A 27704-nucleotide genomic window follows, 5' to 3' on the forward strand; every position below is an offset into this window, starting at 1 on the left:
AGAGCAGGTATAAAAGAACTCCAGCTGAAGAAGTTTGTATTTTACAGCAATACTGAACAAACAGAAGTGTTTACACCTGATGATAGGGGACACCACTCCAAAGAAGGTTGGTTGTGCCCACCAAGTTGTCAATACCTTACAGGAGTGCACGCTCCAAACGCAGTTAGCCTCAGTTAGCCTCTGGAGGGCTGTCACCACTATCACTGCTGAAGTTGATGGCTACAACAGAAGTAAGTCTGACTGTCTTCTTAGAAATTGCGCACGAATATACACACAAACATGGTGAAGTCTGATTATCTTCACATTGTTGGCAGCTCTACAACCCAGCAAGGGCTGGGAGAGGGTAAGACAAACATAAAGGTTGATGTCCATCATTCTACTCTCAAGAGAGCACAAGAGAGATGCAGAAAATGCAAGCCTTAATTTAGCCTTACTTGGCTGTAAACTTGAAGTGTTGTTATTCCATGCAATCAATTGATGCATCAGTGGTGCTGTCTTCTAGTCAGAATATTTCTTCTCCAGAAAGGAAACAAGTAAATTGACTTCCTCTCTTTTCCCCAGCTCTTACACACAACTCCATTATTTCAAATTTTGTTACAACAATACTCTGTGAGAACTATCCCTGCAGTTAATGCAGATGTTTACAAAGGTGCTATCTGATTTCACCAAGAGCAAGCCAGAGTGCATAACATGGAGACAAGAGAAAACTATAGGAAAAGTTGGATAGCCTTTCAGAAATGTGTGTAGCATGAGGCTAAAATGCACAGTAAGGAAGCAATTTAGCATTCGGTGGTAATTGCAGTGGGAATCCATTCTTTAGCCTTCCAGTGACGTAGGACAGTTATAGAGTTAGAAAAAAAAATAATCCAAACCACATTTGATGGGAGTTATTTCTCTTTCTTTCCTCTTTAAAAGATACCAACCACTCGTATAAGACTTTCCATGGACTTAACAAAGGTGACTCATGCCAGTCTACCTCACTGGAGCACTTGGAGCACTCGTTTCTTTTCAGAAGTAGGAAGGGCTCGGTGCCTGCTGGCAGTCACCAGAGCAGGATGTAGTTACCATGGCACTCGAACGCTTGGTGACTTCAGAACTGCCACAGCGTTATCACTGATGTAGGGATCAAAGAAGGGGAAGAAGCAGGTGGATCTTTGAATAAACACATGCAAAAGCAAAAGCAGCATTAGGAGGAATATCCTTCCTAGTAAACATCCTGTGCACAGATCTCCTGTGTGTTCTTTTTATTTTATCATGCTGGCTGCAAGAAAAACAGACACTATCGCTCAATAAGCATCAGTAGCATACATGCACACATGTACTGACACACATCACTCTTCCTTCATGACTTTACCCCTAGCACTGGTACGGATGTCTGCAGCATTTTGTCAGTGACTAGCCAGAATCTGGCTGAGAAAATGTCATCCCTGAGCCTTCTTTAAGTAATACACAAAGTTTAATCACTTGACTCTTACACCATAAAAAGTTATTTCAGTTAATAAAGCACAGCAGCTCTTAACTTGGTGCTTTTATCTGCTCCAATAACACCTGCTCCTCTCAAGTTTCAAACTCTCATCTCCTTCTGTTTCAATTTCTAACATAAATTAGTAGCAAAGCAATGAGTATCCGAGATATGATTAGCAAAGAAATAGTTCAGATGCAGAATTAGCAATACTCTTCAAACAAGACCAGTGCACAACAGAAGCACAGGATGCCATGTGTAAGCTGGGTAAAACACTTGGGATCAGCAGTCATTTGGAAGGATGGGAGCACCTAACCAGCAAGCCATAGGCTTTCCAGTTCTCCACGCTGCAGGAGCACACTGCATTTTTGTCCAGTTTCTGGTGCTTGTCACCAGTGCTTCTTTCTGTCAGCACCATACACGTCCGCAGAGTCCTCCAACACAACTATGCCCAGCAGCTAGTTGGATCTCTGAGGACACTGTGGTTACACTGCAGCTTCAGCACGAGTTAACTGAAATAACCAGGTAAGAGGTCAGATTGGGGACCTCTTTATTAAAAGGAAAAAAAAAACAAACCCCAAACAAATCCACAGATGATTTTGTGTTGCGGATAGGGAATAACACCACCATTTCCCCTGTGCTGGAAGAATCATAAAATCATAGAATAGTTTGGGTTGGAAGGGGTCTTAAAGATCATCTAGTTCCAACCCCCCTGCCATGGGCAGGGACACGTCCCACTAGATCATCACAAATTCATCTTTCTGACTAATCAAAAGATGCTTCAGAGATCCTTATATAACTTTCCCTTCAAGTGACTGAAAATAGCCCTGGCCAACAGAAATACAGAAGGTCAGTGCGCAACAACTGGGAGCTCGGTTCAGACTGTTTAACAAATCAAGATGACATTAAATAGCTAGACAACACGAAATGAATTACAAAGTTGCCACGGCTAAACTCCCGGTTACTACAGCTGCGCTACAGCGTACAATTTCTCACATCTGAAAGCCAGTTTTTGTGTTCTCAGATTGCTGGTTTTATCTCTAAAATCAGTGATTCAGCCTACTCATAAGTGCTGCATAAACATGACACTGCAGTAGGTAACACAACACATCGAAGTTGTAAATGTGAATAAGCTCAACACATAGTACATTTTCTCATTTCACCCAAAGCTTATGACACAGTTTACTTGAGACAAATACCATGAGAACTCACAAATTCCACCCACTGCATTATCTCGGAACTGATCACAGCATAACCAACTATATTTAAATATAGAATATACCAGGTCATTATGTAGAAAATACTGTGAAAGAAAATCATAGTAGGGGTGTTTCTGATAAGACAAGGACATATGGAAAATATTTGGAGGCCTAAGACCTTATGTAAAATGATTACTGGAAAGTACCGATGTGTTCCAAATCTCTGCTGTAAAACCATTCAATGCAAAAAGTCAAGAGGACAGCAAACTATTTGTCCTTTCAAAGCTTAACTGCCTTATTACATCAGCTGAAGAATTTCCCTTGAGATTTTCCAGGACTGGACAACCAGTTAACATTGGTCCGTTTTCTCTAGAAAAGCTCCAGACCATTGAACTATCAGGAACTCCTAATCAACCAAAACTAATATACTGGACCCTGCTCTTGGATACAGCAGGGTACCTCTGAATGCAATACTGCAACTTTTTCACTTTACTGTAACGCACCAAACAAGGGCAGGTGCTCCATATATCCAGTAACTCTGCAAAGAAAGCGTGGAAAGAGGTACCATGCCTTGCAGAGAGAGTAAATCCAGTATTGTAGGCAGGGAGAACTCCAGCATCAACAGAGCTTAGACTGAAGCTGGATTTGGCCTCCGCTGGAAGGTAGAGTTATAATTAGATAACAATGGGATTGAGGTGACTAACTATAAACAGAAATAAACCTTCTGTGTCAACTGTTTATTTGCAAATACAGACGTGTCCTGCTCAGCAAGCTTAGGCTGTTAAATAAATTTAACAGTGAGTAGGATAAAAATAAAATCCTGGGTAGCTGGTTAAGTTTTTATTTCTTTTCTTTGTATCACTCTTGTAACTCTAATCTTACAGACCATTCAGAGTGGCATAAACACCAAGTTCTTCCCAATACAAGAGTATTATTACTTGAGATCTAACCAAGACCTTGGAATTGAATTACAGACACAGCTATTGTGCCTTTTCTCCAGTCAAATATTCTGCATTGTGTTTGAACATCAGAAGTAGTGCTTTACATCCATTTACTCCTGATGGTTTTTTATTCCTGGGACCCAGTTGGTCCTCAATGCTGCAAATAAGATGTAATCCTTGCCTTTCTTACAAGGATCAACCTGTCCTTTTTGCTATCATGACTCTGTCCACTTTAATTCTTTGTCTAAACAGCAAAACCAGAGGACTTCACAACAGCTGTGAACCTACTGAGCAGAATCAGGCCCATTAGATCTTTAGAGAGATCCATCACTACTGCATCTATATATTACATTTCAGAACTCTTATGATCTCTTTTTTAGAAACAAGTTTTGTGCACGCATTCAAATTTAAAGTCGGTGTTTATAAGAAACTTAGCAAAAATATGATGGGAATAGGATGTCAGGGGAATAGATGATTCTCGCATCTGAAATGCATAATTAGCTTTCGGTTAAGTGTGCAATTAACATTAAAATTTACAATCAAGTATGATGGTGTTCTAATTTTGCCTCCTTTAAATTAAAAAATTAACTTAGTTACCAGAGTTACTTTGAATTCCTTCCCTATGAGGTAAAGTGCACAGTTAACACCCTGTCACACGGGCAACAACCGATACAAAAAGCTTTTAGAGATACTGCATATTTGCCTTCAGCACAGCTACAAAGCTTGGGGGTCTTTTTTTGTTTATATTATTTTTTGTTTGTAATGGTAACTGCCACTCAGTATAATTAGCAATTGTCATACTCCTATTTGCAAAGATCCTTCCCACAAAAACAGAGCGATGTTGCTTTACACCCTCTCCCAGCTACACCTGAAAGCTGTAATGCATTTCAGACATCCACTACAGCTAACCTCAGACCCCTACGGGTTTCAGCAGTTAAGCCACAGAAACGTTTTTGATTATGGGAAAGAAAAAGCTATACTCATCCTAGCAATTTCAATCTGATAAGCAGCACCTTAAAAGAAAAATCATGCTACAGTCTAAACATGCTGCCTCCATCTGAACGTCATATCCTTTTTGCCTTTTAACCTGAAGTTAAATTTAACCTCTATTTGCCTTTGAAAAAAAGGGCTGAAAGCAACTGCAATACCAGCTGTCAAACCCTGTATTTAATTATGTTTATTATTAATCACATATATGCTTATAGCGTGTGCAACAAAAATGAGACTCCATTGTGTAGGGCGCTGCATGAAAGCATAATGCAATTCATCACGGAAACCACACAGTACGGTGTGCAAACGTTTTGGACATTGCCAATAATTTTCCATCAGTACATCAGTGCTACTATCCAAATTGCTGATGGAATTAACCAAAACTGGATTAGTGTGAAGGACTAGAGTTTGCCCCTCAGGAGTTAACCTCAACACTGCGTTGCTGAAGAGTTCTGCCATTATTACCACGCACCACCAAGAGACACAAAAATGCACAAAAGGAAGGAAAGAAATCTCACATTGCTCTCACCTAAAACCAAAATCGCTTTTATTCAGTCACCCTGCTTCTATCTGGATCTGGACAAAGTGGCCTTCTCTAGCTGCTAGGCAACCTGAACGCTGCATTGAGTATTAACTGTATGCATCTGCTAAGAATATAATACTGTTACCTTTGAGATTTATTTATAATAAAAAAAACATACCTAGCTGAAAATATAATAGCTTTCATTCAGTAATCAGTAATTAGCAACTCTGGGAATACAAAACTGTTGGTCAGGAAAGAAGTAATCCATTTGTACACCCCACATGCAGAGAGATTATAAATCGGCTCCTTACAAATATATCGTAAAGGAGATGTTTTATGTGAAAGCATTAATATAGTGGCAGTGACATAAAAAATCTAATCCAAGAATTATATTTATGCAGATATTAGAATATTTACATACTATATTAATATATTTATGTAAGCCATAAATTATAAAAGTTTAAGCTACCAGATCTCATCCAACTGCAAAACAAATTTTCTCAGTAAAGGTCATTTATTCAATTCACATAAAAACACCATTCCTAAACAAGACAGGAGAGAGACCTGAAATTAAAATGCAGTTAACTGGTCTTGGAGTTCTTTAATGAAGAATAAGGCCTCTCAAAACTCTGTTTTACATAGCCCCTCTCTGGACCATTTCACTGTTTTCTTCTTCAGCAGGAGAGCTATCATTCTACCTTAAAATCACCACAAGTATCTTTGCTGAGTCCCACTCCTCTCAGATTCAAAAGAAATGCTCCTTTAAGTCTTTTCAAAGCAGATTATTCCCCAGACTGCTGGGTAACTATCACAACTCCTAGGAATCTTATGAAAATATCAGTTTGGGTGGTTGAGTTAATGTCAACAAAGCAAGAGGCCCAGCAGCGACATCAAAACTGAACAGAGCAGCACTCTCTTTTTGATCATTATGCCTGACAGCTTGTCAAATCCCAGGTTCTCAAAGTACAGACTTCCTCAAACTCAGCACGAACACAGAAGCTAGATCTCCAGCTTATGAATGCTCATCAGTTTCTACTGCAGATATTAAGCGTGAGATAGGCCAGAACAACATTTACTGACACAGCAACACGCTGGCGGCCTTTACACGCAGCTGCTTGGTGCCTGAAAGCATCCCTGAAGCAGCGTGAATTTTCTCAGCTTTAAGAAAACCCAAGGAGCATTTTGCAGCTGGGTTCCTACACCCAATTATTCTGCTGTTCTGTTCAACGCAGGCAAACGACCATGCAGAAAGTCGTGCTGACCACTGATCTCTCTGGATCACAGCCCAGCAGTGGTTAAGTTCCCCCCAGCCTTGAGATTTGTAGGACACAAACCAAGGTTGGTTGCATACAGCCCTTGAGCACCTCCAGTCTGCCACAGCTGCACAGGCTTAGGAGCTCCACAAGCACCCATGAACTGAAAGAGATCTGGCCCTGCAAAGCAGTGAACATTAGAGGATCCAAGAAGTGCTCCTCTCTGTATTTCCTAAAGATGTTTGAAGTGGTTAATTTAAGACTTGCTCCTCCTCCTTCCTCACTAAGTTTCACAGAAAACTGATTCAGGTAAGACTTAACATCAACCCTTGAGGGAGCATAATTTAAAAAAATGTCAACATAACTGGAACGTTGTAAGTAAAAGCAAAGCGTTCAATGGAGCTGCAGGGTCCTACACTCATAGAAACTCAATAGCAGCTGGAAATCATTTTAAAAAGTAATTGGAAAATAGGTTGGTAAGAAAACTCTTCCTTCCTACACACAGGAACACATAGTTTTGGTAAGCTAATGGACCCCACTACTACTAAATGTACCCTGAAGAATACATTGAAATTACAAGCTTAATCTCAGGTCAGGCAGGAGGTAAACACGTTCAAATACTGTGGTTTTTATAGAGGTACAGACTTAATGTTTTTGTTAAGGTCCTTAAATATTGACTCACACCGGGGATCCATGCAAGGAGCACAAAAAGAGAGAAGAAAAGAACACGAGTCACTCTGGAAACTGTCAAACACTAACACAAAACTCCTATTGAAAATAAATTTTAAATCAACAGTGCTGATGGTAACTCCAATATTAGAGGTTTTGTAGATAGCACATTTCAAGGAATCCACCTGACATCTCTTTTCATAAGAAGTTTATGGTTACTAAAGTCTTTTTCTCCCACAAAGCCTTCAAATTACTGCTTAATTCATTTTAATCTCAGTATCTTTGAAAAAAACCCACAAGTATTTCATAGTGCTTTCCATTTTGTTTTTACACAACTTTATTAGAGAATTTCAGGTTCCAAGATTAAGAAAAACAAACTGGATGAAAATTAACTTTAGTTACTTACGGAGCCTGAAGTCTAAACATTCTTATTACTTTAACCCTAAACTAAATCAAACTGTTTCATGTCAGGTAATCTACATTAGTTTCAATGCCAGAATTTTGTAATTTGAAAAGGATCTTTTATTAGTTTGTTGTACTTAGTACCTGGCAACACAGAAATAAAATGAATCATATTGTTGCAGTAAAAAAAAAAATGTTCCTCATTTTAGACTCTTGCTGTTTTACTGTGACTATTAAAGATTGACACAATCAATTTAAAAAAAAAAATTTACATTCAAATGTAATAATTAAAGATTCATTAGAAACCAAGTGTATCAATTAGAAGGCTATTCCCTTAGCTGGGGCAGATTTTGGTAGAAGTGCTATACCGTTTTGACTCATTTTCAAGTCTAAATTTTAAGCTTAACTTGTAGGAGAAGCCAAAAGCACTAAGTAGGCAGCTACTTCAAGTTATTAAGCTAACTCCTTTGAAATTGTTTAAGAGACTATCAGCCTCATATCTTCTATTTGAGATCTTTTCTTTTTATGCAAAACAGAAGAATCTTGCTAACTAAAATTCCACATGGAGCCCCATGATACTTTAAAACACAGCAATCTGAGCTTAGGTTTTTTAAATGTATTGAGTAATTCACTGGGTCACAGCGGGTTTAAGCACCATCAGGATAAACTGCATTCACACTGTGGGGTTTAAGCAATTTGCCAGCAAGTAGAATAGAAGACAGCACTTCTTTCCATAAAAGGAACATCATGAGCTACCGACAATTGCCTGGCTTTGGTCCTCCACTCTGCAGCTCAGAAACTCTCTCTTTTTTATTTTTAAATTTTGTTAACTGGTTTAGGGTGCTGTACTTCAAAAAGGCTGAAGAGATCTCATGACTGGGTGTTTAAGCAGAGGGAGCCTCCAGCTTACCTGCATAATTTCTCTTCCCATTTGATTTACCAAGAAGTTGTGCCAGCAGAAACTGTTCGAAGCACATATCTGTCTTCCCCTGAGGAGCCCTGGAAGGATTAAGTGAGCTGGTTTGGTGCTGCTGTGTGGGCACATGAGTTGCAGGAAGATGTAAGTATCTTATTTGGAGAGCATGGGTTGATACTAGAAGCTATGCCTGGAGTTTATCCATTAAGCACTCACTGAATTTCTTCACCTACCAGTGCTCCCTCAAAAAGTGCTGCTCGAGAGCTCCAGATCTGCTTTGGGTTTGTTTCAGTTTCATAGTACACTGACCCCAATGAACACAGAGCAATTGCTTCAGACCATACCAGGAGTCCCATTGGTTGAGTGAGACAGCAACATAAAGAGAACTTACTCAGCTTTACTGCAGGGATACAAATGATACAGCCACAAAAATAAACCCTTACGAACAATCAAAATCTATATTAATCAAAAAAACTACTTCCAAACAAACCACTTCTTATCATCATGACTTTGCTGGGATTAATAGAAAGCGTTCTTTAAAATACTGGCACTTACCCAAATCTGTAGTTTCACCCGCTTGTCGTTCCTATAAACTGTTTTCACTTTGAAGTCAATTCCTACTGTGCTAACGAAGGCTGGTGTGAAAGTGTCATCAGCGTATCTGAAGAGGAAGGATGTTTTACCCACGCTGCTGTTGCCAATGATCAGGAGTTTGAACATGTAATCAAAATTTTGATCTGAAGTATCTTTCTGCCTGTATCTGGCATCTGTTACTGAAGCCATCTAAGAAAATGACAAATATTGAAAAAGAACAGATATAAGAGCAGTTCAGCATTTGTTTTACTTAACTGTGTACCATATGTTTAGATTATCTCTCTTTTTTCTAATATGATAACCACTATATGTGCTGAATAAAGAGCAGCACACCTTGAAATCTTGTTTTAAATCCTGGCTTCAAATTTTTATTACCCACTTCCTTACTGGTAAGATTTCCATACCTAAGAAATACACCTGTTGCGCTGCTTTGTGTATAAAGGAATAACAGATGGCTGTTGCAGATTGTTCAAATACTAGTGGGGAAAGAGCATTCTTTATTCCTGTGGCAGCGTGCCACTTCTGGTGCTCCCATAAAATGGAGCACTGCAACCAAGAGTTACAATCTTTAGCAGTGCACCCAACTATGCAATTCATTAAGCAGCCTCCAAGACAAGTGTACCAAAATAATTCCTTTTATAACTGCTAGGAAAAATCTTCATTTGTAGCTCATGCACCACTGCCATTTTATCCTTAGAAGAGTGCTGTCCTCAGGTTTTACTCGGGGCGAGGGGAGCAATGGGAGAAGATGAACCATCAGGAATTTCAGCTGTCAACTTTGAAGCTGTCCAATACCTCTCTTCTGTCAAGACTGCAATTAAAATTAACAACACCTGCATAAAATATGATGGCTCAGTAGAGCTGCAGGCGGCACTTGGAACGGATAAATTATCCCTTCTGATTACAGCGGAGGTAAGATTTGGGAATATGAGTGGGGCAGGGAGAGTAGAAGTTGCAGCCTAAGAGATGCCATCTCTTGTGACCCTGAACTGGAGTCAGGAATCAAAATCAGCTGTAGAATCTGAAATATCGAGATGGCTGGAACTCACTGAGGAGCCTGGCTGCTTTAACACATGCAGCTCTGATGCTCCACTGGAGAAAGCAAAGCCCTTGACTTTTCATCTCCATTTGTATAGAGCAAAAGACAACTACTCAGACCGAATTACTACTGAGTGGAGAAAAAGGAAATTTTACCTTTTAATAGATACACCACATTTTTCATCTGTAATGTTGTTTCAAAATCTACCCCACGTCAAACAAGCCACCTCAGCTCCTTACAGCCAGGCAGGGGCTTGTGCAAACTGGAGCGATAACAGCATAGGTCTGATTAGCAGCTACTCAATCAACAAACTAGGGACATGTGCTACTTGTGTGCAGTGTCAGAAAGCGCTGAGCGGAGACCAAAGTCTCTTTTTCTCCTGGCATCCAAAGGAATACGTTCATTTTCCCCTCAACTGAGACTCATGGGCATCTTTGGGAACAAAACTCCCACCAATGTCTATTGTCACCACATAGCCAAATACTTTCATTCTTAGCAAGTCTCACCTGCACACAAGACTCCACTCACTCAGTCAGTGAAAGCCCAAGACAAACAGTTCAAAATTCACTGCACTTAAACAGCCATAAACCAAAATGATGTCCAAAAGGAATTTAAATTGGGATGACAAGTTAACTTAAATTCCCCCACAGAGGGGAAACAAACCAAAACCAACCCAGTTTAAACTCCAGAAAAATACACATAGTAGTTTATCTCCAGCTAAACACATGCAACTTTCTCACACAGAAAAGGGCTGGTGCAATGGACGTTTTATCCACAGACTGCATTACCAAGGACAGTTTCTGAAGAACTTTATCCATAGCTCAATAGTCAACAGATGCACTGAATGCAGTAAAATCTTCCCACAAGTGATTCTCTGTGGGACACAACACAATTCTGATACACACTCTTCTGAATTTCAGCTGCTATTCAGTAAGACTATAGTCCTTTGCAAGCAGGCCAGAAAACTCAAGTATAATCTTTTTTTCTCACCAGCGTATCAGAAAAAGGCTCTTTTCCTCATGCCTTATGGTTGTTAACAGGAATTTCTAAAAGGAAGAATTCAGCATCCAACTGACTTAAACACACAAACACGCACATGCGCGCGCGCACACACTCTCTCTCAGGCCAATGCTTTGGTTCAAATGTCAGAAATCTTGGCTGCAAAAATTATGAATACATATGATTAGTTGATTTGTGTCATCACCAAGCTGAAAGACAGTAAAAAGTTCTGTGTTTGAGTAATTTATCTTCCTCAGACATGTGCCTAAGTTCCACAAATGCCCCTGAGAAGAGATGTGCACTTACTAAAGAAGAAAACGTATTAAAAATCTCTACTCCTTTTTGCTCACAGAAGCTTGAAAAAAGTGAGACGCCCTCATCACTTGAAGCCTGGCCATTTAAAGATTCAGAGCCAGACCTTTAACAAAGAAGTATTCGACCAATCATATAGGAATCAATATCTTCTTTTTACCCCTGCCTTCACAGAACCCATCTGTGCACTCCAAGCCGATCTTCTAAATGAAACACTGCTGCTTCTATTAACCCCCCCTCGATTGCTATAATCAAAAGTGTACCTGGCTACAAATGCAACTTTCAGATCTCTGTTAAAAAAGCAATTACAGAACGTGGCCAGCTAGGGCAGCTTTGTTGGAAGCACAATGCAGAAAATAAGATCAAACGATACTTGCACAGAACACAGGGCTGTTGTCATAGAAGCACAACACTCACTGGCCTGCGCGTGCCACTGAGCTACACTGAAGATGCTGCAGGTTGGCTCCTTGAATCATTAGAGGCAGTGTCAGAGCTCAAAAATTTCAAAGAAAATTCTATTCTGTTGCTTAAATTTGACTTTTCCCTTTCCCCTCCTCTGGCCAATAGTCTGAAATTAGAAGGACATTAGTACTAATTACTGATCAGTGCTCAGGTCATTACTGAAGATGCACTCCAGCAGCATTTGGGCTGAAAGCGTTCAGAGGGCTGCCCCTGAACTGGACCTTTCTCCCATTTCACCTCCCCTCCCTTCCTCTTGCCCACCTGTTGTCCCAGCCCTGCTCCAAGCGCTCCCTAGTTAAGCCAGTCCAGAGGATCATGCAAAGAGCTGGTTCAGAGAACACAGAGATCCCAGCTAAAAATAAATCCACCTACAACTTCTCCTGTTTTGCAGGGCTGTTTTCAAAGTTGGTTCAGTTCCTGATCCAGCACAGCTGATGGAGCCAAGCAGAGGGGACCGAGCAGTGGGAAGTGATGGCAGTTGCTATGCTACTGAGAGGAAGGTCCACAAAGTCACATCTCCGGCAGGCCCTCCACTCCTGGCAGAGATTCAGCATCAGCAGTGGAGGGAAAAGACAACGATGCACCAATGTCAGGCAGCTCCCGTCCAACTTGCCAGAACAGCTCACGCAGCCATCTCTCCAGGAGGATTTTATTCCCTCCTTGGTGAAAGGATGTTCAGTTGGCAGTGTAACCCCCTGCTCTGTGGGCACTCAGCTACACGTGCTCTGTGCTTAGGATGGCTCCAAATACAGCAGCATCTCTGCTGTTTTACAAGCATGTGCAGACTAACTAGGGTTTTGTTATGGAAGACCAAGTCAAACACAACTGGCAAGCAGACTGCAAGAAAGAGGCTCGTGATTGTTTACATTTTGACTGCCTTGGAATAATCCTGAAGAAAATATCTATACAGGGAAGATTTAGCTACATTACAGGAAACCCATTATGCAGGATAAGAAAAAGGTGCCAATCAGATTGTCTTTTGGAATACTTCGGCACGAGACCCTGCATCTTTTAGCTCTCTACCTGGGTATCCCCCTTCTTTGTAGCTAAGAGCATACTAACATTGACAACCTGTTTTCCCCATACACTTTAGTAATGGGAACAAGGTCTCAAACACACCCACTTCCAGCTAGCTTTGTGAGAAAAGGCAGTTATGTAGCTATGAGATACCTTATTATTTCCCTATTGAGTAAAAAAACTTGCAGCGTAAGCTTGTCTTTCATTAGACGGAGAAACCACACAGGAGGCAGATGCTACAAATGCTCTAAAGCAATAAAATCTTAATCAGAGCTTATTAGCCACCAAAGAATATCTTCCTCAGTCAAGGTGTCTCTCCTGCTTTTATTTTCCGTTTTGGTCTAATGGAGTTTAAAAAAGAAGCCTATCACACCATAAGACACCTCTATGGGAAACCAGTCTTCACTGCTTTCAATACTCGCTGTAAAGTGTCATATAAACGGCTCGATACAGCTGCGCTCTTTAATTTGTGACCAATGTCGTGGTGAAGAATCAAACTGTTTTGCAGTGCAACATAAACCATCGAAGTGTTATGGCTCTTACAAATCCCTTAAAGCGGTCACTGCTGCTCCAGTTCTGCAATATTTACTCCCTACAGTCAACTTCAGTAAAAAGCAGCACATGAACTGTCAAAAGCTGATGGTGTTTAGAAATCAACTAGCATATCTTGCCATCCATTTATTTCCAGAAAAAAAAAACTTAGTGTTTCCAGCCTTTATCATTTTGACTACAAACTTTGGCTGTTCCTCTCTATCTACTCATAATCAAGAAACAAGAAATGCTATCATTACCTTGGAAGTTTAAGCATCTCTAGTAGCAACCACATGGGTCTGTTGACAGACATGGTCATTTCCACATAGAATATAATCATAGAATTGCTAAGGTTGGAAAAGACCTTTAAGATGATCCAGTCCAACCGTGAACCCAACACCACTGGGCCCACTGAACCATGTCCCAAAGTGCCACATCCCACTCTCTCTCACAACACTGTGAGGAAGAAGTCTGAATTGTCTTTGGAAAAGAGTCTCCTTGTCTGCTGCCAGCCAGTTAACCGTGAAATGTGGTCACACTGATGGAGCTTATTCTTCAAAGTACACATGAAGACATACCTGTAATGTCAACTTGTTATGAACCTCTGTATTCTGTTTATTACAAGTTCTATGCATTTCTAACAACAAAAACATTGTCACTGCTTTATTTTTAAAGCCAAAACTGAAATGTACTACATTTAGTGTTAGGACCAGTGACAGTTTCAATGACACTGTTTAGCTGTCTCATCATCATCTGCTAGCACACACATTTCTTTTATTAGGCACATGAGGTGATAAGGGTGAAATCGCCCCTCTATATTTCTAAGAGTCAAAGATCTTAAAACAACATGCTACTTCAGGCTGGGTCCAGTCTTGTTTTGTGCATATTCAGCAATTGAGCCTCTCCTCTTTCCCCTGACACGCTATTTTATTGCCTTACAGAGCCACCAGTGTTAATCCATTCCCATATTTCAGAGTCAAAACTTCCTTTTTCTTACTTCCATTTTATTGTTCCCAAGTGCTCAAAATCAGCCAACATAGGAAAATTGAGAAAGAAGTTAACAACTGTCAGTCTAGAAGGAGTAAGCAGTAACAGCAGGAAATAAGAGAAGGGGCACAGTCACCAACACAGCTGTACCTGTTAGACTCCTCACTATCCATAGGCACTGAGGAGTATGGAAGGAAGGAAAGAGATTACTAGATACACTCATTTAGCAAAAGCAGAAATAATGAGGCTAAATAACGGTAAAAGTTAAAAAAAAACACAACAGCAAACACGTACATAGTGCTAAAGTCAAACAGACCAGATATTTGCCAAGGCTCTTATAGAAATATAGGACAGGAGCATTGTAGACAGCTCTGCAGATGCTAAAAGACTGTGGAAACTATTCTGTAAGCTACGTAGTAGGGAAGAAGTGAAAAAGCAGCCAAGCCAAATGATTTCTTCACCTCTAATATTTACAGCTTAGCAGTAATCCATGAGAGACACTACTGACATGCAGCAAAACTTCTTTTCAAAAGAGTTAATACTTTGTGGGGTTTTTTTCCCCTAAAGTCTTTAAAAGTGCATCTACATTAAAAATACTGCAGTTCACAAAGTACACACCTATGCCAATTCTGTGTTATAGAAACTCACTCCTTTATGCGCTCTGTCATCTGGAAAAAAATACTTGTGTTTTTCTTTTTCAGCAATCAAATTAAACCCTCAATCGGATTTCTATCAAGTAACAGAATTTTTTTTTACAGCCAATGTATGTTGTCCTAAGAATAAAGCTCATAAAGGAAATAAGGCCATGACCTTAAGGAATCTTATACAAATGCTAGTACTACAAGAGAGATTTGTCAGAAGCAGAAAACAATGAGCATGAGCAATTCATATAACTGCTAATAAATAATTGCAAGCAAGTGATAGTTACCAATTTAGATCTATAATCCATGAGACAGATGGAGGCTTTGCTGTGAGTATATGAACCAAGAAAGTGGTCACACTGTTGAACCTGTGATGCAGAAGCAAAAGGATTACAATGTTTAGGGTAAAGATGGATCATGAGAATATTATGTAAGAGACTAACAGGTAGGCAGGTTAGATTGTGAACACACACCACTGTGTAAAAGTCTGAGCTTCATTCGCTGAAGCTAAAAGGGAAAGTCCTGTAGCATACAAAGAGAACATAAATAGCACTTGAGTTAGTGACAGATGTTAAGTTAACAGCAGATATTTGGAGTCATAAGTTTAGAATTTATTAAATGGCCATTATCTTGTTTAATCGAAAGTAAAAGTTCCAGATAAATCCTACAAGTAGATGCAAAACCGCAGAGAGGAATTGTTACACCGTTCCTGCAGAAAGGCAACGAAGTAAATGGAACCAAGGAGCAGCTGAAATATATCTGCATACATCAGCCTGGGTCAAAGTCTATTTTGCTGCAGAGGCAAATGGCAACAGGATGTGGAAATGCCTGCGACTCCCCCTTACGGCACCTCTTTACCAGGACGACTGCCATAAGGTAACGGTTATTTCAGATTTAGAGCAGAAAAACATAACAGGATTTAGTCCTCTTTTTCATGGCTAATATAATCTAAAAGCCAACTGTCTCTGGTGCATTTCCTCTCCAGTAAACCACTGCTTGTCATCCTGACTTACATCACCTTTCCTCATGGACACTGCTGAAACACGTGGACAAACTCAGATCTTATGTAAATAACAAGTTACAGCCACCTACTCCGGGTTAGAATTTGGATCAAACAAGGACAAATACTTTCTCACAATCCTCACAATTGACAGTCACCTCACTTGGCAACAAGACAGCACCTTGCTCTTGCCCAGAGTATTGCACATTTTTCTGTATGGGTTACGTTTCCTCTTGTTCTCACACCCCTGCAACAGTTGCTTCCTGGACAGCCTCTGGCTGACACTTTTCAGTACTGTCCAGAAGCTGATTTTGAGGTGTCATCCAAATAACTGGATAGATTTAGAAGAAAAAATAATTTAACAGGGTAAACATAAAGAAAATAAGGTCTGTGTTCGTTATTTTAAAAAAGCACCTGATCTTGACAGCAAAAAGTAAAATTAATTTATTAATGAGTCCAGAAGCCTTTGCAAGAAGATGGTTGTAGTGGATTTGGTCCAGAATTCACATGTTATAAAATGAGTTCAATATATGCATGACAACTGGAAAAAAAAACCCACCAAACTTTAAACAATGTAATTATTATTATGCATTCAGATTTGGGAACATAAGCTTCAAAAACTCCTCTAAGAATTTGCTGGGTGTAGAACAAAAGTCAAGAACCTGCAGATATCACTCCTTTCTCATCAACTCTCTGACTTTAGCACTAGATTTTGTCAGGCAGGAGGCAGGGTCTGTTGTTAGAAAGATTTCCTTGAGCCAAATGTGTCTGTGTCTGCAGCCATGCCTCTCCCATTTCCTGCACAATGTTCTATGTCCTTGAAGTCCATTTTAGAGCCATAACAAAACTTTCAGGAAGGAGGAATTAGACATTCCAATTTTACAATAGCAAAAATGTAAAGAAATAAAAGTTTCCACACTTTTTACTCTCTTCTATGAGCATTTTCATTATGGCTCTTTAATCACCACATGGCTCCATGCCTGTTGGCAAACACCTACTCCAAAAGATACAAAGAAAAATATTTAACAGTACAAAAATCTCCCTTTCTAAAGGAGAGCTATTGACTGAAACCAGCTTGGCTCCCTCCCAAAGGATGCATGGAACAAGACATTTATATCCTCTTTATGCCCTAAAGAGAGGATGCAGAGATTTCCACAGTTCCCTGAATATTTCCTTGCGTTTGGGAATCCCAGTAGCCAGCCAATTTCTAGACCTAAACAACTGCAAGCTGAGGCTGACCCGCAATCCAGCCCCATCTCCAGAGAACAACATGAGTTGGAAAGGCTGACGGCTATTACAAAACTCACCATCACTAAAGCCCTTGCTTCCCTTGCAAACACTGCAGTGACAGCCGAGATAACAGACTTCAGTCCCCTTCTCATCGGCTCTCCAGCCTTGAAATTCTGCCTTGGTTTCTCTGAGAATGAGCAGGCAATAGTGAAATACTCCTGAGTATCTCACTGCTGAATATACTGAAGTAGCAGTGACGTGAAAGCACTCGGAGCGATGCACAAGATGAATCTGCTACAAGACACGTGTAACTCCCAGAAGGCAGGACACGGCCACATTCTGCGCTGGGATGCAGCCCTCCACGGAGGAAGCTGTGACCATGGCCTCCCATGGTGGTGGAAGAGAAGGCAACTTCAGGTACATGATGGAACTCGTACTATCCAGAGCTAGAGTCAGACCACGTGCAGATTTGATAGACACCCCTCCTCCCGTGTGCAGGAGAGAGTTACTGACTTTTCTGCATCATCAAGTCTAAAACTTTTCATTTATAGGTAAATGCAAGCTGCTGTCCTGAGCAAATCAGGACTTGTAGTAACCACCTGTAAACCAGAACCACACGGAGACAGGACCAGCTCAGGATGCCTCTGCTGTGCAGGAGTTTTTTAATTTACTGCCTTTTGTCGTTCTCTTCCAAGCAGAAAATCTGTGAAGACCAAGCTACTTTGTTTCTCTGAACTATGATGTTCTCTGTGCTGTGGCGTAAACCACCTGCTAACCTGGATTAGAACAAGCACCCTCAAAATGCCCTTGTTTTAATTAGCTAATACTTCCAAACACAAGTCTTATTGCTTACGTCAAAAATCAAATATTACTGCGCTGCAGTTAGCTAAGCAGACACTTAAAAGAGCTCACTAAATACTGCAGAACTTCAAGCACAAGATACACTATTACAGCAAGAAGCATACTTGAAATTACCAGTTCAGGACATTTCTCAATGTTAGCCACTGAGAGCTGCCTCAGAAAAAAATGCTTCCCCAGGTCCAACCAGTCACAGGGAACAGACACGGACCTACTGGGGAGGGTTAGGTGGGCATGAAGTGCCCTTTCCCGGCACTACAACCAGCCAGCGTGATGCAAGACCATGAAATGTGATGTTGCGTCCTGCCCATTTGATCTGGGGCTGCATCAGATCATGTGAAAATGAAAGTAGGAGAAGCTTTCTGAGCCACATGCAAGTCAGTGAACATCACTATTGAATGACATCTAGCATGCTAATGAATACTGTAACACACGCATTGCTTTGCTACACCTAGATGCAGCAAGATCTAATGCTTGTAATTTGCTACCCAAAAAAATCTATAGGATCTGCAAAGAGGGCAGCACAGTTTTGGTAAAGCTGGAAAGGAAGTTTGATTAAAAGATTGGTTTATTTGCCTCTCTTCTGACTTAAATTATAAATCGTCCTGATAAAACTATCCTGAAAGCATTGATCACACCAAGGTCCAAGTAAATCCATATACAACCACTTCCAGGATAACAAGCACAAATAAAAGAAGCTAAAAGGCTTTTAGTTACACTCTTATATATGGCACCATATGGATCCAATTTTAACTATAATCCAGTCAAGCGCTCCCGTTATCTGGGTGCGGATTTGAACACACAGATCAAGACCATAGTTCCATTGACATTTGTACCTTGGGAAGGAGAAGGAATTAAAAAACACGCCTAAAAGAGGAGGTTTATTTGAATGCAGAGCTAACCCAGGCTACCATGTAGATCCCAACAGTTATTAGAGCAACAAGGAGCGAGAGGAGTGAGCAATGAGGAACAGCACAGGAGAGGCTGAAATTACGTTTGCCACCAGGGAAGTGCACAGAAACGTGAATTAAACTTCTGAGGCCACTGTCTTATATTATCTCAGGCCAGGGGAAAATCCAGGTTAAGATTAACCTCCATCACCACCCCCTTTTTGTTTTGGTCAAATCAGTTTAGGTCAGATCAACCTGATGTGCTGCACAAACAGCTGCTCGGGCTGTGAGAAGGGACGGTGTGGAGACAGAACCTTGACAGGTAAAAAGCTGGAAACGCTCGTGCAGGTGCTAGGGATTCGCACGATGCTCCCACGCTCACTGGGTGAGCTGCCCTGCTGCTGGCACGCACGGAGAAAACAATGGGTGAAAAAAGAAGGCAGAGCCTTAGAACACACGGCCAAAGACCACACGTACAGCATAAAGCGGAGAAACCGGAGAGTTTATACTTCTTATGAATTAAATGAGAGCGACAGGTCTGTTTGGCTCTGTGTGAATCATAGAATCATAGAATCACCAGGTTGGAAAAGACTCACCGGATCATCGAGTCCAACCATTCCTATCAAACACTAAACCATGTCCCTCAGCACCTCGTCCACCCGTGCCTTAAACACCTCCAGGGAAGGTGAATCAACCACCTCCCTGGGCAGCCTGTGCCAGTGCCCAATGACCCCTTCTGTGAAAAATTTCTTCCTAATGTCCAGCCTGAACCTCCCCTGGCGGAGCTTGAGGCCATTCCCTCTTGTCCTGTCCCCTGTCACTTGGCAGAAGAGCCCAGCTCCTTCCTCTCCTCAACCTCCTTTCAGGTAGTTGTAGAGAGCAATGAGGTCTCCCCTCAGCCTCCTCTTCCCCAGGCTAAACACCCCCAGCTCTCTCAGCCGCTCCTCTTGTTCTCCAGCCCCTTCCCCAGCTTCGTTGCTCTTCTCTGGACTCGCTCCAGAGCCTCGAGGAAGCAAACAGCCTCCAAGTCCATCCTGCCACCTGTCCAGCGAGCAGCGAACCCGCGGCGGGTCTCTCCCCTTCGAAGAGCGGCAGCACCAGGACCGAACCCCTCATTTCCCAGCGGTTCCTCCTGCTGCCCGGCAGGTTTGGGCTTCATCGCTGCGACTCCCCGCACAGACACGGGGGTGACGGGGACAGGCAGGGCTGGCACAGCGGCAAAGCCCCGCTCCCCAGCCGCCCCTTTTAAAGATAAAACAATATTATCTCACCTCGAACTGCCGATAAATATTTACCCCGGAGCTGTCCCCGCTGTTCCCTTCGCCTCGGGGGCACGGAGCCCCCACCCCGCCGGCTCCCCCCGCCCAGCCCGGGATGGGGCTGTGGGAAAGAGTTTTGGGGCGAAGGGCGGCGCCGCGGGAGCCGGAGGAGGCGGCGACGCCCCGTCCCCCCCCTCCCCGTCACTTCAGAGGGGGAGCCTGCGCCCCGACGGGGAGGGACCCGGCGCCGCCCGGCAGGGCTCCTACCTGGGCCGAGGGGAGACGAGAAGAGCCGAGCCGAGAAGAGCCGAGCCGAGCCGAGCCGAGCCGAGCCGAGCCGAGCCGAGCCGAGCCGAGCCGAGCCGAGCGGTCCCGCGGCTGCTGGCGTGGCGGGAGCCGCCCCCCCTTCCCCGACGGCACCTGGGGCGGAGCCGGGCGGGAGCCCCGAGGGAGCGGGGGGAGGAAGAGGAGGGGGAGAGCGGGGCAGGGAGAGCGGGGCAGGGAGAGCGGGGCAGGGAGAGCGGGGCAGGGAGAGCGGGGCAGGGAGAGCGGGGCAGGGAGAGCGGGGCAGGGAGAGCGGGGATGGAGGGGAGCTCGGTTGGGAAGAGGGGTGGGAAGAATGGCAGCGTGGGCTGAACTCGCCGTTCCTGTGACGCTCGGTCAGCAGTCTGGGAGTGTTAACTCTGAAGCCTAACGATAAGTGGCAAATTTCAAGTTAGTATGTCTCGTAGTGATACGTGTCTTGAAAAATGTTTTCTTTCCTAAAGGGGGACTGATGAATGGCAAATGTTTGAATTTGTGTCTTGATCTATAGCAATTTCAGTGGAAAACTGGTTGGCTGGCCAGGCCCAGAGAGTGGTGGGAAATGGAGTTATCTCCAGCTGGGGGCCAGTGACAAGTGGGGTTCCCCAGGGCTCAGTGCTGGGTCCAGCCCTGTTCAATGTCTTTATCAATGACCTGGATGAAGGCATCGAGTGCATCCTTAGCAAGTTTCCAGACGACACTAAGCTGGGTGGAAGTGTCGATCTGCTGGAGGGTCGGGAGGCTCCAAAGGGATCTGAACAGGCTGGACCGCTGGGCTGAGTCCAAAGGCATGAGGTTTAACAAGGCCAAAGGCCGGGTCCTGCACTTGGGGCACAACAACCCTGTGCAGCTACAGACTAGGAGAAGTCTGTCAAGAAAGCTGCCTGGAGGAGAGGGACCTGGGGATGTCAGTTGACAGCGACTGAACATGAGCCAGCAGTGGCCCAGGTGGCCCAGAAGGCCAATGGCATCTTGGCTTGGATCAGAAACGGCGTGACCAGCAGGTCCAGGGAGGTTATTCTCCCCCTGTACTCGGCACTGGTGAGACCACTCCTCGAATCCTGTGTTCAGTTCTGGGCCCCTCACCACAAGAAGGATGTTGAGGCTCTGGAGCGAGTCCAGAGAAGAGCAACGAAGCTGGGGAAGGGGCTGGAGAACAAGAGGAGCGGCTGAGAGAGCTGGGGTTGTTTAGCCTGGAGAAGAGGAGGCTGAGGGGAGACCTCATTGCTCTCTACAACTACCTGAAAGGAGGTTGTAGAGAGGAGGGTGCTGGCCTCTTCTCCCAAGTGACAGGGGACAGGACAAGAGGGAATGGCCTCAAGCTCTGCCAGGGGAGGTTTAGGCTGGACGTTAGGAAAAAATTCTTTACAGAAAGGGTCATTGGGCACTGGCACAGGCTGCCCAGGGAGGTGGTTGTGTCACCTTCCCTGGAGGTGTTTAAGGGACGGTGGACGAGGCGCTGAGGGGCATGGTTTAGTGTTTGATAGGAATGCTTGGACTCAATGATCCGGTGGGTCTTTTCCAACCTGGTGATTCTATGATTCTATGATAATCTGTTTCCTAAAGAGCCAGCGCAGATGGCAGTGCATTTTCCCACTGCCAGGCAAGTGCCTAAGCTCAAAGACAAGGTTCTTGATCAGCCCCAGGAGTTTCTTGATCACCCTCATAAGAGGATGCTGGAGCAGGAGCCACCTAGAGATACTGGAGTTGCAGCGTTCCTGTCTTCTTCCTCCTCGTTGACCTTCAGCCTTCAGGGACCACATCTGACTTCAGGGCTCTACAACGAGGGAAAGAGGTGCCTCTGCAACCTGCCACGTCCCTCAGAGCACAGTTCCCCGCCTGCCCAGTCTTATCATGGTGTGATATTGTGTTTGATGTACAGCACTTTGGCTCAGCTTGGACACTGCCCAGGCAGGACAGAGATCACTTTGCCTACTTGTGAAACCTTTGTGCACATCTGATGATCTTCATAAGCATCTTCGGACTGGCTTGTAGGTCAACCAGCCCTTGGACAAGCTTTAGCTTTATACCATTCCAGCTACTTCAAAGGAGTCTGTAAATTGGTTTTATTGCTACAATACATTTCCTCCAGGGCTAGTTAACAGTATCACAAGAACGTAGAAAGCCAGAGAGTACAGCAGTGCTGCATAACTAGCACACAGCCAAGGTCTGCAGTTTAGGAGCAACTGCAGGAGAGTTGCAGGGAAGTTTCAAGGAACTCTTCTCACTGCAGATCAGAAATGCCATACAGCTTCTTCATTTTATTTGCCAAAGCAATCCACCAGGTGGCCCAGAAAATGGTTCTACCCAGCATTGGAGTGATTTTCTACCCTCATCTAGAATGACAATGTTTATCTGCCATCAAAACTGCAAGTAAAATTGTTGTTATATAAGCCAGACCCCAATTTAAGCCTTAAACAAGGTATCAGCTTTGTGTAGGCAACTTGAAATAATCCATACCTAACAAAATACTAGACTCATTACAATAGGTACTTCAAAGACAGCCTAACAGGTTTGACATCTACAAAGGTCTATTTTAACTCTTTGCAGTCCTCTCATTGCTCTGGGAAATGTGTTTTCTGCCTTTTCCAAAATCTGACTTCCACTCTACCCAACACGGTACCTGTGGTGCAGGTGGTGCTTTTCCCTCTGCCTGCTGACTGAAGCTCAATTTAGAAAAGCATCGTGAGCCAACAGCCCCATGAAGCACCAACATGGAAAGCAAGTGGTTCTGGGCAGATACCTACAGCTTTGGTGCAAAGGGCATGTTATAACTTAGGATCACTTGGCCATCTGCTTAGTGATCACCTGATTTAACATCCCGTGACAAGCACCGAGCCACTGTTTAGCCTAACTTCCAAAAGCATCTCCAGATTCCACCCTGTCCCCAAAATGCTAGTGTTTATATCCAGCTGTTACTGGAGCATTGTAAAAGCCCTTCCGCAGACAGGGTAAACCAAAAGAAGAAGGTATATATCCAGGTAATTAGGAGGCAGGGGAATTTGCTGTGATACTTTCTGTCTATCATTTTGTTTAGCCATATTTCTATAATTAATGGAGTGAATATTGTCAGCCCTGCTGGTGCACTTCCCATCCTGGATTTAACGTTGTACGGTCATGAGTTGCTTACACAACTTCCAGTAAGGAAGGTCTGTATTATTTCAGATTTACAGGTGGACAAATGAGCAAACAGGAGGGAAATCCCACAAGCCCGTGGAGGTGGAAGGGAAGAGCAGATGAGCAGATGTTATGTTTTATCTTGTTTTCAGACACGTGGATCTGACTGTCTCATAGCAGTCATGCAAGCATGTTTACCGAGCACAATACACAGTCTTCTACTCTCCCAATGCTCCTAATTCAAGTTACTGCACCCTCACACAGTGCGACTGACCTAAGGAAACAATTTCAATGTTTTCAGTTCCCTCTCCTCTAAAACCATTACTTTATTTATTGCTTTATTTATGGCTTTATTTACTACTACAGCAAGAGCAGCACCACAGCACTTAAATCAAAGAGGATGATCTGCCATGTGCAATGCTGTAAGCAGTAATGATACTGATGTCCCTGAGACTAAAAGACCTGCTGTCTAAGTTCATGGTAAGCATATTGATAACATTTTGTCCCAAAGAAGAACAGTTTGCACACAGAGCAGCAGTTTCAGCTCATTATCAGCTGTTGTCCAGAGAAGCTAGGTGAAAACAAAATCCTCCTAATTTCAACAGGCAGCACTCAGCCAGGTGCTTCTCCACTTCAGTGTGGAACAAGCAGTATGCATGCCCCATGCTGTGTCCCCAGGACATGCGGATTTCGTTCTGTTTAACAGGGTTAATGCAGCAAAAATCCTTACAAATTGGAGTTTGAAAACTGTTCCTGCTATTAGAAATACCAGAGTAAATTTGACTGTGTTGACAATGCAGCTTTTTTTTATGCACAGCATGTTATGCTGTGTCCTGAAACACACTCAGAAAGCAGGGAGAACATCTGTAGTCCTTATCAATTCATATTTCTGTAGCAATATATAGATATTATACCATGCTATGCATGTGCAAAACGGTCCAAAAATGACTATATACCAGCAAACAATCTCTGATCAGCAACCAGTTACCTACAGCCCTAGCCAGATGCAGTCCAGACTGTCTCCCACCCACTCCACGATCCCACACCCAAGACATACCCTGCCCGCTCCCTGCACCTTGCTCAATGGGCTGCTCAGCCCTGTCCTGGGACGAGTGTCAGCGTGGGGTGATTTCTGACAGCATCTCTTGCTGTTCTGAATCAGAACCTGGAATGCTCTAAGCACAAGTCAGCCAGTCCCTGCTTCCAGTGCAGTTATGTACAAAGAATTTCGGGGTCCCTCTTTTTTTGGTCCCAGATTTAGCCATTGTAAAATTATGGCACGGCACTTGTCACAGCCTGGAGAGGGTCACACAAGTCTCAGACCCTGTCTCCACTGCCTGTGACGGGCCACAGGAACTGGCTGTCAGCTGGCAGTGGAGATTCCTCCTCCTCAGGTCACGCTGACGTGGTGGCACCGGGCTGGAGCTGCAAGAGGAAACCCTCACCTCGGGCAGAAGTGGTCTTCCCCAGACAGTGGCAGACCTGGGAACTGTATGCAGCCACTCCTTACACTAGATAAACTTTGAAAGGAAAAGCAAACTGAGTTTATTTGACTAAACTGCTTAACAAATCAGCACCTCTGTCTTGGAGGAAGAAAGAGGAAATGAGTTAATGTGTAAAATAACTTCGAGACAAAGTGACTTCTACAATTTTGACAGATGTTCATGACTGTTTCCCGGTTCCCTCCAGGCAGCAGCTCCCCTGTTCAGTTAGCCCCAAACATAATTTACACAACTGTCTGGAAGTGGGACACAACCTTTTAGATAAACTTCATCCTTTGACTTTGCTTTCTCTTGAGGCAAGCATGAACTTGCAGTGAACCTCCTCTTTTTATCCTGCTCTCTCTATAGAGTTCAGTTTGGTGTAATTCCACCTGTATTGATTTCTGAATCTCCATCCTCAGGTCTCAAGTTTTGATCCACAGTTGTCAAAGAATAGTCCTGAAGTTGTTCACATTGGGCAAACCCAACTGGGCACAATGCTGGGTCAGCTGCAAACGAATATCACAGCACAATGCAAATACCTCTCCTCTTGCCAAAAGCTAAAAGTTGAATCACCTTCAAGGATTATGACCTTGCATTCATAAGGGTTTAATAATGTCTCACTTCAGAGCTACTCATTACACAAGCTGTAAGCGAGGACAATGAAAGAAGCTCATTAGTGGTTTGATGCAGGCTAGATATGATGGCAGACAAACAGCCATGGGGACAAAAGTGCATTTGAAGTAGATGACTCCTAAACTCAGCATGCCAGGAGGATGAAGGAGACACAGGCCATGCTGGCTTTCTTGGTTGTTGCACTTTTGTTCTCTGCTGCTAAGCATGGCAAAGGAAAGGTTTCCCCAAGTCTCTGTCTGACACTTCCTTAAAGCCTGTTCAGCCCCAGGTGCACAGTGCAACCTCTGCTCTCAGGCAGCCAGATGGCTAGCTGCAATCCAGCCACTCTTTAATTAACTTTTTCTTTTTTTTCTCTCTGTGGGTTGTTTGTAGGAGGAAGGGAGCTGACAGCATGTTTGTTTACACGAGATTGATTTGACCTGGCAGGTCCCTGGGCTAATACTAAGAATTTTGAAGTGTCTGGGTTTTGTTATTCCTGTAAAAGCAGTAGAAGCTGCAAATCCAAGGGGATTTCTAGGATGCATCTAGAGAAGTTATGTAAATATGCAGGTTTATTGCAAGTCATATGCAGATGGGCAACATATAAAACAAAGCTGATGGGGGCAAACTGATCTGAGGCCTTGGTTACTGTGCACTGTTCAGCTACTGCAATGCATAATTAACTTTAAACGCAACTACAATGAACACCGACCTGTAAGCAGCTCCTCTAAACCCTGTGGAGTTGCTTGTGTGCATGAAGTTACACAATGTACATAAAGCAAGTGTTGGATGAAAGCTTCAAGATGTATCTCTCTGCACGGGAGAGAATGCCAGCCAGCACTTATCTCCTGATCTAGATGAAAAAGCAGAAAGGTGCAAAGAACCCGCATTAGGAGTTAGCAACTAAAACATCCAGGTATAAAACTAACAAGCAGAAAAATATTTAAGTAACAGATCAAAACTAAGTTTACCCTGCAATCCAGAGATGTGAAACCGCTTTTACACGTGTTACCTACCTTCCCCTAGGAATCAGGCTGTGGCAGCACACACATCATATTCTACTGAGACCCCAGCTAAACCCCACGCAGGCCAGCAAGCACCAAGCTCCATCTTGCAGCAAAGGACAAAAGCACGGTCTAGAAAAGGCTAAGTAGAAGGAAGGGTGGGGAAGCTGTACCAGCTCACCAAGTCTGAACATACAAAGGGGAAGAAAGGATCAGAGAGAAATGAGGCAGCCAAGTAACACAGAGAAAAGGATTATGGAGCATTTTTTCCTTTGGAAGTAGCAGGTCTGGAAGGCTGAAGGTGCTGAATGAGAGGAGATGCATCAGAGAAGAGGCGGAGGAGAATAATTTTCAATGTAAAGGATGAAGCACATTTCCTGCACCTGCCACTAAAGGGAGATCTTTCTAGTTGGAGAACTTTTAAAAATTATTTTGAGGCCATGTTGTTTCTGACATTGGAACATTTTGCAAAGGAAGGCTTTGAGATGAATGACATACACCTCACAGGCTAGAGTTTCACTGCAGAGATAAGGCAAGGGCAGAGCTCCTGCAAAAGCATGCCTGGAAAATCACAGAGGTGCGCCCTGCTATTTTGCATCAGAGACTGTTTTTTTAACTATTACTTGTTGAATCATCCCAGATGAACAAGCAGAGCCCTCCCCCTGGTGGCAAGTAAAATAAAACTATAGCTGTTTTTTTATAGTCATGTCAATTTAAGGCTATACATGAAATAAGGAGCATCCACAGGACCTTTTTATTAGGCCAGCTGACACAGACAGGAAAAAAAAGACAATTTTGCAAGACACAAACCTATTTTCAGGACTTAAATAGACTTATGTACTCTGAAGGCTGATACAACTTGAGAATAGTTGCCAAGTTCAATTTCACGGTTAATTTATTAGATGATTTTCAAGAGAAGCGGGGGATAAAACCTGTAGAATAACTTCTAGTAGCTAAGCAGGGTAATTGTAATGTGCAATAACCCCATCATTTCCACTGAGTCCTTGTCT

The 27704-nt window shown here is 43.2% G+C and overlaps 1 protein-coding gene across 2 annotated transcripts in view; it reads right to left on the reverse strand.

Moving 5' to 3' along the window:
- RAB3B (RAB3B, member RAS oncogene family) overlaps positions 1-20259 on the reverse strand; it is a 58621-nt gene extending 38362 nt beyond the window's left edge. Inside the window, exons 1-2 of one of the 2 annotated variants that reach the window (XM_069863107.1) lie at positions 20187-20259; positions 8911-9138 (exon numbers count right to left, since the gene is read on the reverse strand). In XM_069863107.1, the coding sequence (XP_069719208.1) occupies positions 8911-9138 (228 nt within the window). In that variant the 5' untranslated portion in view covers positions 20187-20259. Of the gene's footprint in view, positions 1-8910; positions 9139-15224; positions 15303-20186 lie in introns of those variants that run through there. The other variant, XM_069863106.1, reaches the window with a different exon arrangement.
- Between the last annotated feature and the right edge of the window lie 7445 nt (positions 20260-27704).

The sequence above is a fragment of the Phaenicophaeus curvirostris genome, chromosome 8 (assembly GCF_032191515.1).
Source record: "Phaenicophaeus curvirostris isolate KB17595 chromosome 8, BPBGC_Pcur_1.0, whole genome shotgun sequence".
In the NCBI taxonomy this organism is placed as follows: Eukaryota; Metazoa; Chordata; class Aves; order Cuculiformes; family Cuculidae; genus Phaenicophaeus; species Phaenicophaeus curvirostris.